At 42.1% G+C, this 17,230-nt stretch overlaps 1 protein-coding gene across 11 annotated transcripts in view; it reads left to right on the forward strand.

Annotated features, from left to right (window-relative positions):
• The window catches only part of DAB1 (DAB adaptor protein 1), a 230,960-nt gene extending 214,438 nt beyond the window's left edge, over positions 1 to 16,522 (forward strand). For 7 of the 11 annotated variants that reach the window (XM_040408230.1, XM_040408234.1, XM_040408233.1 and 4 more), the window contains 4 exons: positions 7,790 to 8,335; positions 10,503 to 10,627; positions 13,075 to 13,170; positions 15,306 to 16,522. In XM_040408230.1, the coding sequence (XP_040264164.1) occupies positions 7,790 to 8,335; positions 10,503 to 10,627; positions 13,075 to 13,155 (752 nt within the window). In that variant the 3' untranslated portion in view covers positions 13,156 to 13,170; positions 15,306 to 16,522. Of the gene's footprint in view, positions 1 to 7,789; positions 8,336 to 10,502; positions 10,628 to 13,074; positions 13,171 to 15,305 lie in introns of those variants that run through there. The other 4 variants (XM_040408232.1, XM_040408237.1, XM_040408241.1 and 1 more) reach the window with 2 other exon arrangements.
• Positions 16,523 to 17,230: the final 708 nt, after the last annotated feature.

Raw genomic sequence — 17,230 nt, forward strand, 5'->3', positions numbered from 1 at the left:
TAAGCCGAGGACCTTGTGTTACTGTTTGCTTCCTTGTTACATTGTAGCCCTTGATGTTATCACTTGCAGTTGGCAGTAATAATTAGAGCTGACTTGCAGCAAGTCAAGGAGACCTGACATACGGGACACATGAGTAAATCATCCCTGGGGGAGCGAGGAAAATCTATGAATCTCCTTTCGGTAGGCGCTTTAGTATCGATCCTCCACCTGTGGCCAATGAAAACAATGAAATAATGGGATTTGTATAAACCGATTGGATAACGTTATAATGTGAACCTTAACGGAATTCCGGTTGAGCGCAGCGTCCTAGTCATTGAGGATCGCGTTGTATTGACGTGGGGGGGATGGGGTGCCGCAAGGATCGCGGGGGCAATAGCATAATGTGGATTAGGCTCCACACAGCTGTAGGGAGAAGTGCAGAAACACAGATAGAACGTATTGGATGCGTTCAGAGGATCGGCGCGGACTCTCTGGATTTCTGCTGTAGATGCGCTGCGGCTCCGCCATTGTATCTACACAAGATTGGCCCCATTCAGTAAAGCTGATCTGCGGCTTTTCCTTACCAAATACGTGAAAGGAATGAACCTCCTCATGTTTCCCACAGATATCTCATTCACCGTCATTGGTTCTGGAATGTTAGCGCATTTCACGGCGGATTCTGTGCCCAAATCCTTAGATCCTGAATGTGCACAGATATACATAGGCGTATATACCAAGACCTGCAGACAGCCATATATACGTACAGATAGAGACACGCACATAGGCATCTAACAACACAGACATATGCGCATATACAGGGAGTGCAGAATTATTAAGCAAGTTGTATTTTTGAGGATTAATTTTATTATTGAACAACAACCATGTTCTCAATGAACCCAAAAAACTCATTAATATCAAAGCTGAATATTTTTGGAAGTAGTTTTTAGTTTGTTTTTAGTTTTAGCTATTTTAGGGGGATATCTGTGTGTGCTTGTGACTATTACTGTGCATAATTATTAGGCAACTTAACAAAAAACTAATAAATACCCATTATAATTATTTATTTTTACCAGTGAAACCAATATAACATCTCAACATTCACAAATATACATTTCTGACATTCAAAAACAAAACAAAAACAAATCAGTGACCAATATAGCCACCTTTCTTTGCAAGGACACTCAAAAGCCTGCCATCCATAGATTCTGTCAGTGTTTTGATCTGTTCACTATCAACATTGCGTGCAGCAGCAACCACAGCCTCCCAGACACTGTTCAGAGAGGTGTACTGTTTTCCCTCCTTGTAAATCTCACATTTGATGATGGACCACAGGTTCTCAATGGGGTTCAGATCAGGTGAACAAGGAGGCCATGTCATTAGATTTTCTTCTTTTATACCCTTTTTTGCCAGCCACGCTGTGGAGTACTTGGACGCGTGTGATGGAGCATTGTCCTGCATGAAAATTATGTTTTCTTGAAGGATGCAGACTTCTTCCTGTACCACTGCTTGGTAGGTGTCTTCCAGAAACTGGTAGTAGGACTGGGAGTTGAGCTTGACTCCATCCTCAACCCGAAAAGGCCCCACAAGCTCATCTTTGATGATACCAGCCCAAACCAGTACTCCACCTCCACCTTGCTGGCATCTGAGTCGGACTGGAGCTCTCTGCCCTTTACCAATCCAGCCACGGGCCCATCCATCTGGCCCATCAAGACTCACTCTCATTTCATCAGTCCATAAAACCTTAGAAAAATCAGTCTTGAGATATTTCTTGGCCCAGTCTTGACGTTTCAGCTTGTGTGTCAGCCTTTCTTACCTTGGCCATGTCTCTGAGTATTGCACACCTTGTGCTTTTGGCCACTCCAGTGATGTTGCAGCTCTGAAATATGGCCAAACTGGTGGCAAGTGGCATCTTGGCAGCTGCACGCTTGACTTTTCTCAGTTCATGGGCAGTTATTTTGCGCCTTGGTTTTTCCACACGCTTCTTGCGACCCTGTTGACTATTTTGAATGAAACGCTTGATTGTTCGATGATCACGCTTCAGAAGCTTTGCAATTTTAAGAGTGCTGCATCCCTCTGCAAGATATCTCATTATTTTTGACTTTTCTGAGCCTGTCAAGTCCTTCTTTTGACCCATTTTGCCAAAGGAAAGGAAGTTGCCTAATAATTATGCACACCTGATATAGGGTGTTGATGTCATTAGACCACACCCCTTCTCATTACAGAAATGCACATCACCTAATATGCTTAATTGGTAGTAGGCTTTTGAGCCTATACAGCTTGGAGTAAGACAACATGCATAAAGAGGATGATGTGGTCAAAATACTCATTTGCCTAATAATTCTGCACGCAGTGTATATAGTGCCTTGAAAAAGTATTCATACCCCTTGAACTTTTCCACATTGTTTTCACGTTACACCCACCAACGTAAAAGGATTTTATTGGGATTTTATGTGATAGACCAGGAGTCGGCAACCTCCAGCCCTGCAACTCTTGCGAAACTACAAAACCCAGCCTCAACACCCAGCATGCATCTTGGCTGCTTCTCTAATTTAAGCTCTCCTTGCCCGGGCTGTAAGTTTAGGTGGACCGCCATGTCTTGGTAGGTTTGCAGTTGTGCCATACTCCTTCCATTTTCAGATGATGGATTGAACAGAGCCCCGTGAGATATTCAGAGCTTATGGGATATTTTTTTTATAACCTAATCCTGCATTACACTTTTTCACAACTTTATCCCTGACCTGTCTGGTGTGTTCCTTGGTTTTCATGATGCTGTTTGATCACTAATATTCTCTAACAAACCTCTGAGGCCTTCACAGAAGAGCTGGAGTTATACTGAGAAGAAATTACACACAGGTGGACGCTATCTACTAAGGAGGTGACTTCTGAAGGCCATTGGTCACACTGGATTTTATTTAGGGGTATCAGAGTACGGGGGGCTGAATACAAATGCACGCCACACTTTTCAGATATTTATTTATTAAACATTTTGAAAACCATGTATCATTTTCTTTTCCCTTCACACATACTGCCTACTTTGTGTTGTCCTATCACATAAAATCCCAATAAAATACATTTACGTTTGTGGGTATAATGTGAAAAAATGTGGAAAATTTAAAGGGGTAACAATACTTTTTCAAGTATATATATCTACACACACAGAAAGAGATCTGCACACAGCCATATACATACACACAGAGACACAGACACAAGTATGCCCCGACACGTGCACACAGCCATACTTACACATGCACATAACCAGATGCATACGGACATACACACTTGACCTTACTAGAGTCTAACAACCAGGCAGGCAAACCAGGCAGCTGCAGTGGAGCCCATGAGATGGGGGCACAGCTCTAGTTGACCCCCCCGCCCCCCCCCCACCTCCTTTGCAGAGACCTACCTGACCTTCTTCTCGCACAGCTGCTGTGTTTCTTGCAATGTATCAGTGTAGGTAAGTATTGGCATAATATGTGAACCAACCCCAATGCTATCCCAGCAGTTAAGTAACATTAAGACAACGCCAGAAGGGGCTCTTGTCCCCCACTGGCGCCTGTGTCCTGGTGCAACCCCTCCTTTAGGTGCACCCTTGTAGGCACCAGAGGTGTAGCTCTGCTTTCCTGCACCCGGGGCAAGGATTCAGATTTGCGCCCCCCACACCCCCATGCATGACTCCAATTTACATAAGGAGGCGGCAGTTAAGCAGCGCAGCAAATTTCTTTTACACTAAGCCTCCGCCTAATGCATACCTATACTCGCCCAGTCCCACCTAATAAACTCTATCATAGGGTACACGGCGGTACCAATATTCATCCAGGGTGTCGCTGGCAGCGGCGTGATGTTCGCTCGATCCGGAAAAAGGTCGCTGTGGTCATAGAGAAAAAAGAATAATCACACAATTCAACCCCTATAATGCCCCCCACAATGCCTGGGCACCTCATACAGGTTATACTTACCCTGCTCTCCAGCACCCGCGTTGCTGTTGATGCCCACACGGCTGCCGCTGCACCTTAACTTTAACATGCAGATAATACGGCGCAGGTGATGTCTGCCTGTAAATATACCCTGTCTGCCTGGACGGACAGACCTTATGGCACCAGCTGCACATGAATGCACTGAGCAATCGCTACCGGAGCCCCTGAAATTCTCCACGTCCAAGCAGCAGCAAACAAAACAATTAGACGCGGTCATTCAGTGTAAAGCATGGCGGCGTTTACTTAATTCTAAGCAATGCAGCAGGTCGACCATAAGTTTATTCATAATTGAAGACTATCTGCTCATCTGCCTGCAGCCTAGAAAGGAGACCGCGGGGTTCTTCTCATGAGGCAGCACAGACCCGGAGCGCCACCTAGTGGCCATTATTATACTACATAAGTATCCAGCCCCTCTGTGCTGCATCTGACCAGCAGGACGGACACTCTGCAGACCAGACCAGCAGGGTTTCTGCTGCAGATTCTCTCTTTCATGATTGCAAAATCTGGAATTTGCGATTCGTTCAGACGTCAAATGGAATTCTTTCCCAAAAGAGTTATGAGAAAACATCCACTGAAATCTCAGAAAATATAATTGTTACTTTGTATCATGTGAAGCCATGAACCAAGCATTGTGAATGGGACATTCTGACTACGTCTCTGATGACAAAGGGGCGCGGCACTCGGAGGAGCATCACGGCCCCCTTGTTCTAGTGATCGGCGAGGGTCTAAGAACACGGACCCTTTCCAATCATGTCTTCTGACACATCTCAGGTCTCTAGATGTGAACCTTCCCTTCAGCTTATACTGATGCTGACATATACCGTATATCAGCCTCTCCTCAAAATATATGGAGGCGACTAATAAAACATTGTCTTCATCCCTTTGGGGAAATGTAAAACAAATATTAGTGCCATCCAGTGATGTACTCAATAATGCCATCACACTGTATATAGACAGTAGTGCCATATAGTGCCCAAATAATACCTCCATAGTGTGCAAATGCAGTGGCCAAATAATGCAGTGGCCATAGAATGAGGCGCACATACAGTGCCCAAGTAATACTGCCATAGGGGGATGTACTCAGTAAGTCATAATACTGCCATAGGGGGATGTACTCAGTAAGTCATAATACTGCCATACTGTGACGTACTCCATAATTTCTTCATGCTCTGCACAAATAATACTGCCATATAGTGATGTAATACATAATACCACAATATTGTGCATATACCAGTACCCAAACAATGCTCTTGTAGACTATTGTACTGTACAATAGTACCATATTAATATTGTGCACAAATAATGCCATATTGTGGCCAAATATTATGGCCATATAGTGATCTACTCTATGCTACCACGATGTGCAAAACACAGAGGGATGTACTCCACAAAATAATGCAGTCATACAGTGATGTACTCTATAATAGCACCTCTCTGTGCAAAAAACAGTACCCACCTAATACGGCCATATAGTGATGTAATACATAATACCACCATACTGTGCAATACAGTGCCTAAATAATACTGCTACCACACCCCTGAATCCGGATGCTCACCCACCAAATTCTCCTTAGTTGCCGACCCTGTTATTGCTCTCCTTATAACCCTTCTGCAGTATAATAAATACAAGTGGACTACAAGTCCCAGCATTGCCTACCCAGCTGGTGCCATCCATCGTCCACCACCATCTGGCATCTGACACGTCTATTTTCATTCACCTCAATTGAAACATCAATTTATTTAACGACTCGTTAGGTTTACGAGAAGATTCTCCCAATCCCGGAATTACGGTTTCCATCTGATAACGGGAGAAGAAAAATGCCCCCTTTACTGACAGCTCCTGATTACTAGAGACCCCCCCCCTCCCCCGAGTGGCAGGGCTATTATATATGCATAGCTTCCATGACGAGCGCATTAAAACAAGATGGATGATATCACCGAGGTGTCAGCTTTAAATTAACCCTTAGCACTCTGCAAAGACTCCCTACAAATTAGTCCCTTAACCTCTTTAGCGGCGCAGAGCTCGGCCTCCTGGGAAGGTTTAATGTCGAGATTTACAAGACATGATTAATTCACACCTTTCTGATAAAGACAAGGACGACGTTAATTTAAGGGAGGGGTGCAGTGGGGTGACCCTGAAAATCAGTCTTTGGAAAATTGAAATTTGACGGCTTTTATGTTCGTTCCTTATGAGTCCAGAACATGTAAATGATTTTTCATATATGTAACCGACCCCCGGCCCCCCCATTGGTGGTACGTATCCCCCCTGCACTAAAATTAATAAGCGTCTATAATGGGGACACATTGGGCCCTCCAGACTTCTGAGTTGCTCTTTGTAGTAACCTTCCTGACTTAACAAGCCAATCATGCATTAATTAACAAAAGATAATCAAATAAATGAAAAACATCTCTGCTACTTGTGCTTAAATATAATACATGTGCAGTTCCCAATATATGTTCATCAACCAATCAGAACCCACAACAGAAGAGCCTTGGTAAATCACACTTGCCATTGCCTTCCGTGTATTCAATTTCAACGGGGTATGAAGACTTTTGCAACAGTCTATAGCAAACACCCTCTTGGCCTACTATAGTTTGGTCAATTAGAGTTTCTCACAGGGAGGGAAAACTTCACTTGTCATTTTCTCTCCTGGATTAACAAAATAGCTGCTTTAAAAGGTCCTGGGTTCAGCAAATCTTTATTATGACCCTACAGACTGCACAGTATTCAGAGCATTCCATATATATTTATTGATATCCTATACACAGGCGACAGGTTGTCATACTCTGTTTGCCCTGCGGGAGTGCTGTACATAAAGTGCACCGTTCTCCTTTTATACTATAGATAGGCTGTGATACTCTGTTTGGCCTGCAGGAGTGCTGTAAATAAAGTGCACCGTTCTCCTTTCTCTGTTCTCCTTTTATACTATAGACAGACTGTGATACTCTGTTTGCCCGGCGAGAGTGCTGTACATAAAGTGCACCGTTCTCCTTTTATACTATAGATAGGCTGTGATACTCTGTTTGCCCTGCGGGAGTGCTGTACATAAAGTGCACCGTTCTCCTTTCTCTGTTCTCCTTTTATACTATAGACAGGCTGTGATACTCTGTTTGGCCTGCAGGAGTGCTGTAAATAAAGTGCACCATTCTCCTTTCTCTGTTCTCCTTTTATACTATAGACAGGCTGTGATACTCTGTTTGGCCTGTGGGAGTGCTGTAAATAAAGTGCACTGTTCTCCTTTTATACTATAGACAGGCTGTGATACTCTGTTTGCCCGGCGAGAGTGCTGTACATAAAGTGTACAGTTCTCCTTTCATACTATAGACAGGCTGTGATACTCTGTTTGGCCTGTGGGAGTGCTGTAAATAAAGTGCACTGTTCTCCTTTTATACTATAGACAGGCTGTGATACTCTGTTTGGCCTGTGGGAGTGCTGTAAATAAAGTGCACTGTTCTCCTTTTATACTATAGACAGGCTGTGATACTCTGTTTGGCCTGTGGGAGTGCTGTACATAAAGTGTAACGTTCTCCTTTTATACTATAGACAGGCTGTGATACTCTGTTTGGCCTGTGGGAGTGCTGTAAATAAAGTGCACTGTTCTCCTTTTATACTATAGACAGTCTGTGATACTCTGTTTGGCCTGTGGGAGTGCTGTACATAAAGTGTAACGTTCTCCTTTTATACTATAGACAAGCTGTGATACTCTGTTTGACCTGCGGGAGTGCTGTGTATAAAGTCCATGGTTCTCCTGACAGTGATATATTTATAATGAAGTCACATTTCATCTTCTGTTAGATTTCAATGTCTCATTGTGTTTTCTTATGATTTTCTTAAGGCTACGTTGCGATGGGAGCTGTCCAGCCTTCATTCTGGGGACAACAACCATTGATACAACCACAAATGGTCCTTGGTGGTCAGTCTCCAGTTGCTCAGGTCATGCAGGGAAGCCAAACAATAGCATGGGCTCAACCGGGCCTTTACCCTCCTACTCAGCAACAGCCATGGCCAACCCTTCCGGGCCAGTTTCCACCTACTGCCTTCATGCCAACACAAACTGTATTGCCTTTCCAAGCAGCCATGTTCCAAGGTACTACTGCCCCAGTAGCCGCCGTTCCACCAACCACTGACTCATTGCGATCAAGTCCTCTACAACTCGGCCAGAAAGTAACGAAAGAGATGTTTAAGGATTTTCAGATGGTGAACCCCCCTCCGGTGCCATCCCGGCAGCCAGATCAACAGTCCCTCTCTTGTACCTCAGAGGCCTTCTCAAGCTACTTCGACAAAGTTGGGTTGGCTCAGGATACAGACGACTGTGACGACTTTGATATCTCACAATTAAACTTGACGCCTATGACTTCCACTTCACCGTCAACTAACTCACGTAAGTCAGTGCGCTGAGCTGTCATGGTGCTTCTGTAGCCCCTACCGACCCTAAAGTCTCGTCTTTCCAACCAAAGGGATATTTCAGTGTCACCAAATTAAGATGACTGTATAATAGACACTGCTGATACAATTTTACAATATACTTTTTGTATCTATTCCTCATAGTTTTCTGCTTGCTTCATTCAATAGGAACTTTCATTATTTTCTTCTAGTGGCTACCAATCTGTCCTGGTCCTGAGGTGGACACACAGGTCCTATAACTGTACTGTTACTGTAACGTGCACCTATGTGTTCTCAACATGGTGCCTTCCAATAGAAGGAAAGTTCCTACAGCTACTCAATGCAGAAAGCAGAGATCTTGAAAACTGCAAAGGATTTATACACAAAGTATTTTTGAAAATGTATCACTTTCGATTGTATAATGTATTACCTGGTTGCAGTGGATACAAATCAGTCCTGGTCATGTGACGGCACACAGGCACTCGTTACAGCAACAGTATTGATTTGTCTCATCAAGCAGAGTTCTGCACCTGAGATGGGGTGTTCCCGAAGCTGAAGACACCACCACACACACACACACTTGATTGAAAGCAGCTTTATCTAGTTTATCTAGTCAAATATTGGTGGCAGAGAAGACTTCTAGGCACAGAGGTCGTCCCGCCAGCATCCTCTTTCCTCAGGGGTCTGCCTTCTCGAAGTCACTGCAGGGACCCCTATAATCAATCATCCTGAGTGTCTTGCTGCCGCTGGGTGAGTTGTACATTGGGCCCCAGAGTGAATTTTACTGGAGGGCCCTAGGCACCCCATTGCTAAGAAATATGAGTGACAACCATTGTGGAAATTGTATTAGTGGTCTTATTGGTTGTCACCCAGCTTTTACAGATACAGATAAGGAACAAAAATGGCGGACTATAAATTTTAGCTACTTGGCATCAGAAGACATCTGGAGGGCTCGCATTGCACAGACTGCTGTTTCATTGGTGCAAAGACTGTTATAAAATGCTTAAAGGAACTTTTCATTTTAAAAAAGTGAAATCCTGAAACATTTTGCAATTCCGTGCATCAATTTCTTGCCACCCTGGTGACCTCTGATGGCTGACAGTGAATAGAGCTATATAAATATCTTGTTAAAACCCAAACTAAATATGTTCAAGGCACAAAAGGCGCAGGGCTCGTTACAATGTATCAGCGCTTTCTCCACACCGGTGTCAGCTGGACTTCATGGGGTCGGGTATTCGAAGTAAGAATGCATATGTTCACTACAAACAGAGATCTTAAAAATGGGGAGGAAATGAAACAAAAAATTACAGAACTTTTCATGAAAAAAATGAATATGAATTAGTACAGGATCCCAGGAAGGAGTGACAACCACGCAGGGTGCTTTTTTTTTTTTTTTTTTTTTTTACTGTCACCCTTATAGCATACTTCGAAAAAAAATGCCAAATTTGTGGAAATAATTAATGCAGAGGCAATTTTTTTGCAAAACTTTTTGTGCTACTTTGTTACAAGTAATGTTGCAGCAATATATTTTTTTACCATCAGCATTTTACTCCAGCTTGAACGGATTGTCAGCAAATGACAAATCTCTTCATTTGCCGTCTCAGGAATCCATCCGCGGCGCTCCGTTTCTTTCCGCGCCCGTGGCTCGACTTGAAGTGTCCTTTTTCATTAGACAGAGCATTAATGACAGCGGTATTTGCCTTGATAGGAAAAAAAAATCATCACAGACGCCCAGATAGGATCCCGCCACACTTGCATATGTAGACGGCGCCAAATAAAAGACTTTGTTCCGGGCGCCTTCTCCAAATACGGCCGCCTGATGGATGCATTTGTTTCTGTATGAAAAATGCATCTCAACAGGTTTAGACAGCAAACAGGCTGCAGAGGAAAATTATTAGTTTCGAACCACTGACTCCAAAAGGAATTTGATGGAGTCTGTTTAACGTCTGGCAGGCAAATCTGTAATATAAAATGAAATATGGCTTTCATAACAGACCGTGTTCTTTATCTATCCTCTAACAAATGATGCTTTGCTCTCCACCTAAGCATGTCCTCCAGAGCTGCGCTCTTTCTCAATGTCATTTTAATACTCTCTAATTTTTTAAATCTTGATGTGTACATGAGAGTTTTGCATGTGTTCTGATTGTTTCCAATGTCTTCTCCAGCCCCTACTCCAGCCCCAAGGCAGAGCTCCCCATCAAAGTCCTCGGCGTCTCACACAAGTGATCCCAACGCTGATGACATCTTTGAAGAAGGCTTTGAAAGTCCTAGTAAAACTGTAGAAGATGCTGTAAGTTGTTCTTACATATTCCATTTTCAATCCTTCTCCCCCCAGACAATAGAAAACTGCAGACAAAAATTCTTTCCTTGGTAGATGAAGGGACAGGGGCCGTTTTATAAGATTTATTTTTTGATGCCCCAAAAATGCGTTAGTCATTGGTTTGATCTCGTGTTCTGGAAGGACCCGTCTGAATAAGATAAAAGATGTTTTATGAGACAAGGTCTCCTGATGTCACCGGAGATATGGAGCATTTTCATAATCTTTTGTGGGTAAGAGGTATCAAATAAAAATGTGATCGTGAGGTTAAAATTCCTAAAGCTGCTGTAAGCTCTGGAGGTGATGGACCATCATTGTAATGTCATAGGTAACTTACAAAAAGTAAGAATTTTTACACTTGGGCTACTCTACATGACCACGTCTGATGTTTATCGTGATGTAGTGGCGACCCATCGCCACATTCTTTTCCGGTGATTGTTTTGTGCCGCTGTTGAGACAACCTTAATTATTGCCATTATGATCCCATTCCTCCCGACCCCCTATACACATGCACACTTACACTCACCTAAAGAATTATTAGGAACACCTGTTCTATTTCTCATTAATGCAATTATCTAGTCAACCAATCACATGGCAGTTGCTTCAATGCATTTAGGGGGGTGCTCCTGGTCAAGACAATCTCCTGAACTCCAAACTGAATGTCAGAATGGGAAAGAAAGGTGATTTAAGCAATTTTGAGCGTGGCATGGTTGTTACTGGGATTTTCACGCCCAACCATTTCTAGGGTTTACAAAGAATGGTGTGAAAAGGGAAAAACATCCAGTATGCGGCAGTCCTGTGGGCAAAAATGCCTTGTGGATGCTAGAGGTCAGAGGAGAATGGGCCGACTGATTCAAGCTGATAGAAGAGCAACGTTGACTGAAATAACCACTCGTTACAACCGAGGTCTGCAGCAAAGCATTTGTGAAGCCACAACACGCACAACCTTGAGGCGGATGGGCTACAACAGCAGAAGACCCCACCGGGTACCACTCATCTCCACTACAAATAGGAAAAAGAGGCTACAATTTGCACGAGCTCACCAAAATTGGACTGTTGAAGACTGGAAAAATGTTGCCTGGTCTGATGAGTCTCGATTTCTGTTGAGACATTCAAATGGTAGAGTCAGAATTTGGCGTAAACAGAATGAGAACATGTATCCATCCTCTGATGGCTACTTCCAGCAGGATAATGCACCGTGTCACAAAGCTCCAATCATTTCACATTGGTTTCTTGAACATGACAATGAGTTCACTGTCCTAAAATGGCCCCACAGTCACCAGATCTCAACCCAATAGAGCATCCTTGGGATGTGGTGGAACGGGAGCTTCGTGCCCTGGATGTGCATCCCTCAAATCTCCATCAACTGCAAGATGCTATCCTATCAATATGGGCCAACATTTCTAAAGAATGCTATCAGCACCTTGTGGAATCAATGCCACGTAGAATTAAGGCAGTTCTGAAGGCAAAAGGGGGTCCAACACCGTATTAGTATGGTGGTCCTAATAATTCTTTAGGTGAGTGTAGTTTCAGCAGGTAGACTATAAACTGCTGCCAGACTCTGGTATAGCTTATCTCCCCTAAAAACAAAAGGATTGGACATGTTGACATACAGCTGCTTGATCCTTATCCCGACATCTGCTCTCGTTGAACGATCCACCATGAAGGCCTCAGGGTCAAAATGTTCAAGCAGTTAAACAAAGTATCAACAGACTAAAGCTGGCCATGCTCATGAGATACCTGTCAAAAGCTTGCCTGGCCAAAAGCTATCTTTCTCAACTCCATACACATGCATGCTTGGCTCAGCTGAGCCTGCCTGTGGTCTGAATGAGGAGAGGGGAGAAAGCTGTCCCCTTAAGTGTCCTCTGGTGAAGAAAAGGATTGGACATGTTGAATTCCTACTGACCTATCCATCTCTCCCATAACCTCTGAGAGCCTGGACACCCCCATACATATTAGATGGTCAACCAACCCTGTCAAAATGCGTGGCTCGCCCTAGACTAGTTCAACATGGGGATGGTGGTCACAGTTTACTAGGTCTTACCTAGGTGCAGGTACTTGATGTCCAAAGATGGCCCCTGCATGTGGTTCAAGTCATATGACTCCCCCCCTTTTTTTTCTGACCTTATGTTTTTAGCCACATGTGACCACTAATGCTGTCTATTGTGGTGGCTCCTGAGCCGCCAGATGCTGAGTGTTATCATTTAACGATGACTGGAGAACCGTAGGTTGGAGACCTCTGTTCTGTTGAGAGCTCCTGATCAGACACAGTGGGCATTAACCCCAAGGGATATGACATCTGCAATAAGGGTGGTGGAAACCACATAAAATCCACTCCCATTGACGCTCCTAACGCTTTATCTTCTTTCTGTACTAAACTTAACTTTGCCTCCTTTTGTCCTTCTCTTCTTGCATTGTAGCCTGATGCTCCTCAGGCGTCATCCTCTGCTGATGTAGGTGAGCCCAGTGGTGACTCTATAAGCCCACAGGTCGGTAGCTAGAGAGCACAGACTGGGGTAGGTACCTGTCATTCCTCCTATTCTTGTTGTGTTTTGCTACTTTGTATCCATCTCACCCTTTCATTGCTTTGTGTCTGTTTCGTACTTAATGCCTGTTCATGACATCACCGGAAACTGATTTTCATTATTTTTTTTATAGTGTATGATGTAATATGGGAGGGGGGCACAAATGGAACCAAAAAATATTAATTCAGCACCTGACAACCACCGCGAAAATTTTCTGTTATCATTAATGTCTTCTTGTATCTATTAAATGTCAGAATTACATTGATGGAGTCTGGTATGTTTAGTGATAATACAGTTTCAGCTGCTTAGTGGACAAATTACAGTATCGCTGGTGGTAAGTCAGTTAATAAATAAGATCCATGCCATCTAGTTGGTTTCATGATTTATCAGCTTCTGTGGGATCCAGCTATAGTTTCTGAACACATCAGATCTGCACTTTTTGCAGACCGGATGCAGACCCATTCATTTCAATGGGGCCACAAAAGATGTGGACAGCCGGACGTTCTGTGACCCCGCAAAAAAATAGAACATGTCCTATTTTTGTCTGTTTTGCAGACAGGGACAGGACATTTCTACAGAAGTTAAAAACTAAATGGTGGCATGCACTCAGCCGGGATCCTTGTTTTACGGATCCGCGATTTGCAGACCACAAGATGGAGGCGATCGTGTCCATGAACCCTTATTCTAATTGCACATCCCTGGTGTCCAGGAGGTTAATAATGGCATCAGCAGGGTCTATTGAGTTCTTTAGAGTCTAGTGAGGTTGTAATATTTAGGAGAACTAGTTGGCTTAATTATAATAATACCAGTATCTATTCCATATGATAATAATAATAATAATATTATTATTATTATCTATTAACCAAATAGAGGATAAAAGATAAACCATTGTATAAAATGTGTTTATCTCACTGGAAAACCCTTTTCATGGCAATATCTCTGCTGTCTAGTAGATCATTAAGAATATCCTCATGATCTAGTGCAGGGATTGCCAACCTGCAGCTCTCCAGCTGTTGTAGAACTACAATTCCCACCATGTCCTGCTATAGGCTGATAGCTGTAGGCAGTCTTGGCATGCTGGGAGTTGTAGATTTGCAACTGCTGGAGAGCCGAAGGTTGGCCATCCCTGATCTAGAGTATTAAAACATGCAACCCTGGTGTCTAGTATGTAATTATATCTCCCTGGTATCCAGTAGGTTCATAATTATAACTTTGGTGTCTAGTATTTAATGATATTTCCCTGTTATCTGATGGGGTGATAATTGTAATCCTGGAGTCTAATATGTAATCCTATATCCCTGATACCTAGTGGGTTAATAATTATAATCCTGGTGTCTAGTGTGTAATCATATCTCCCTGGTATCTAATGGGTTAATACATTTAAAGTTTAACTGTCATATTTTTATTTTATTTGCTAGTTTATTAGAGCTCGGCATGTACACCTGAGTTAGTCTGTCAATGATTGTCAAAAGATCTGTAATTACCTTATAATAACAGCTTTCATTAATGTCCTCTGTCCCTTTCCGCTGCTCCCTTAAAAGACCGTTACTAGGGCTTGTCTGTCTTCCTTTTAGTATAAACAGAAGACGGAGGGGCGGTCCTTCACACTGCATGCCTGCATTAGGCTTCAGAGTGAGGAGGCGTGTCTCTCAGTAATCCAATCTGATTGGCTAGCAGGGAGCTGCTGTCTACAGCAAGTGTGTATGGGAAGTGAAGGAAAGCAGTTTTGGCCTCAGAGAACTGGCAGAGGAGCCATCTTGAGAAGGTCCTCATATTGTAAATGTTTAAACAGCCGTAACTAAGGGAAAAACTCAAGGAAAACAGTGGTATGTGAAGAAACTAAAGATTGCTCTATGCATAATGCTGCTGCAGCAGAAACATGTGATAAAATAGATTTTATTATAAAAAAACATGACAGTTACCCTTTAAGCGTGGTGTCTAGTATGTTTTTATATGACCCTGGCATCTAGTGGGTTAATATTTAGAACCCTGGTGTCTAGAGTGTAATTATATCTTCCTGATATCTAGATGGTTATTAATTCTATCCTTGCTGGTCCAGATGCAGGTAACATTTGTACATACAGGTGATGTTAGAAGTCAAGCTAATATTTTTTTCCCACCCGCAGGTCAGATCAGAAGATCCTGTCTATGCTCAGATCAGAAGACCTAAGAAATAGAGTTAACAAGCTCACAATGCTCCAAGACTTGACTGAACATAGGGATGGCTATGGCACGTTGATGGCAGCAATTGACCATAACAATGGGTTTAACCGGCCTCCTGAAAGAAGAAAAACCCTGGTGAACGGAGCACAAGGGTGAACCGCAAAACCACACATCGGCTCTAACATCATTAACTTGAAAGCTTCTGCAAGGAACGTTGATTCTAGACTTGATCATGAAGCAATTTTTTTTTTTCCTGAAGGACGACGTGTTTAGTATTTTACTAATGTTTCCACAAGTTTTTTGTTCTTTGTTTCTTTTTTTATAAACAAACAAACATAATGTAGCAAAAAGTTCCGGCTGACGAGACTGAAGTTTACACTGGGTTTTCTTTATTAATGTTTTATTAGAAATGTTTTGAAAATATCAACGATGGAAGGCAGATTTCTTTATTTCACAAGAAGTTGCTAGAAAATACACTTTTTTCATTCTTTTTTTTTTGGAGGGGTGAAGGGTTGGGAGGGGTCACACTTTCCAAACACTGGGTACTATAAAAAAATGAATATTGTTTTTATAATATGGTCTCTAAGACTGATGGGAGGACATTCGAGACCTGCACCATTTTAGACCAGATTCTAAACACTGTATGGAAGAAGGGACGTTATAATGACCAGATTGTTATTATGGACAAAGGAACTTTATAATTAAGGAGTTGGGAGGTATTTTTCCTCCGCACTTAACCTTGCTGCTGTTCGGCTATGCAGACAAGATTCTTCTACTCGTGCCATTTTTGAAAAAGAAAAAAAGAAAACTATTCATTTGCCCAACAACTCTGGAATAATTCCAAATCTGGATTTGGATATAATCAGACTTTCTTCTGGAACTTTCGAGGCATGAATTTTGTTATATAAAAAAAAAAAAAAGAAAGAAAAAAATTATGTGATTAAACAACTCATCTCTGTCTCTTTTGTACATTAGGAAAAAAATTATAATTTTTATTTTATAATCGTGACATGAAATTCTTGAAAATGGGGAAAGGCTTTAAATAATTCACATAAAAAGGGCAGGTTTTGTAAATATAAGCTATTTTGTTTGTTTTTATTTTTTTTTATTTACTGCTACATTGTAGCAGAAAAAAATATAAAGTGTCATAAACAGGGTCATACCACAATTTCTTTTTCCAAGTGCTGAGTAATTATCCTGTCAAAATCTAATAAACTGAATGGGGATTCTTGTATGACCATTTCTGTTTTATTAGGAGAAAACGAATTACTTGTGAGACTCGAGAAAGTGTTCTCCGAAGCCCTGGAAGCCTAAAATAATTCTGGCCTTGATAAAAAAAAATCCTCCTATCCTTCATTATTGAACTAAGGGTCTGTCTGGTTTGCACACTGGAGAGCTAAAAATGAAAAATAGTTGGAACACTGGAGCATCTACTTAAAGGCTGTGTACACCTTCGGGGGAAATTATTTTTTATGATTGCATTTTACTCATTTTAAGCTAAAAATATTTTTTTCAATTGGTGTTTATTATAAAATATTGAGCCATTCTGTTACAACTGGTTTACTGTTTAGCTGTGTGAATCATACTTTTTACTTTCACTTTGTGCGGGTCATCTAATAAACCTTATCTCTAAATTACTAAAGTTAATAAACACTTATTTAAGCCACATTCTTATCAGTAAGATAAGAACTGATCTATAATGAGTGTTCATAAGGAGCCCATCAGCTAAGCTGCCTGGCGGAACAGAGAGAAACTTAAGAACCTGCTACAAGAAAAACTCAACCCTGTACAGATAAAAAGGCTCCAAATTTTGAAGAAAGACCAATTGAAAAAACGATTGTTAGCTCAAAATGAGTACAATGCAATAATAATAAATAAAAAATGGTCA

The sequence above is a fragment of the Bufo bufo genome, chromosome 9 (genome assembly GCF_905171765.1).
Source record: "Bufo bufo chromosome 9, aBufBuf1.1, whole genome shotgun sequence".
Taxonomy (NCBI): Eukaryota; Metazoa; Chordata; class Amphibia; order Anura; family Bufonidae; genus Bufo; species Bufo bufo.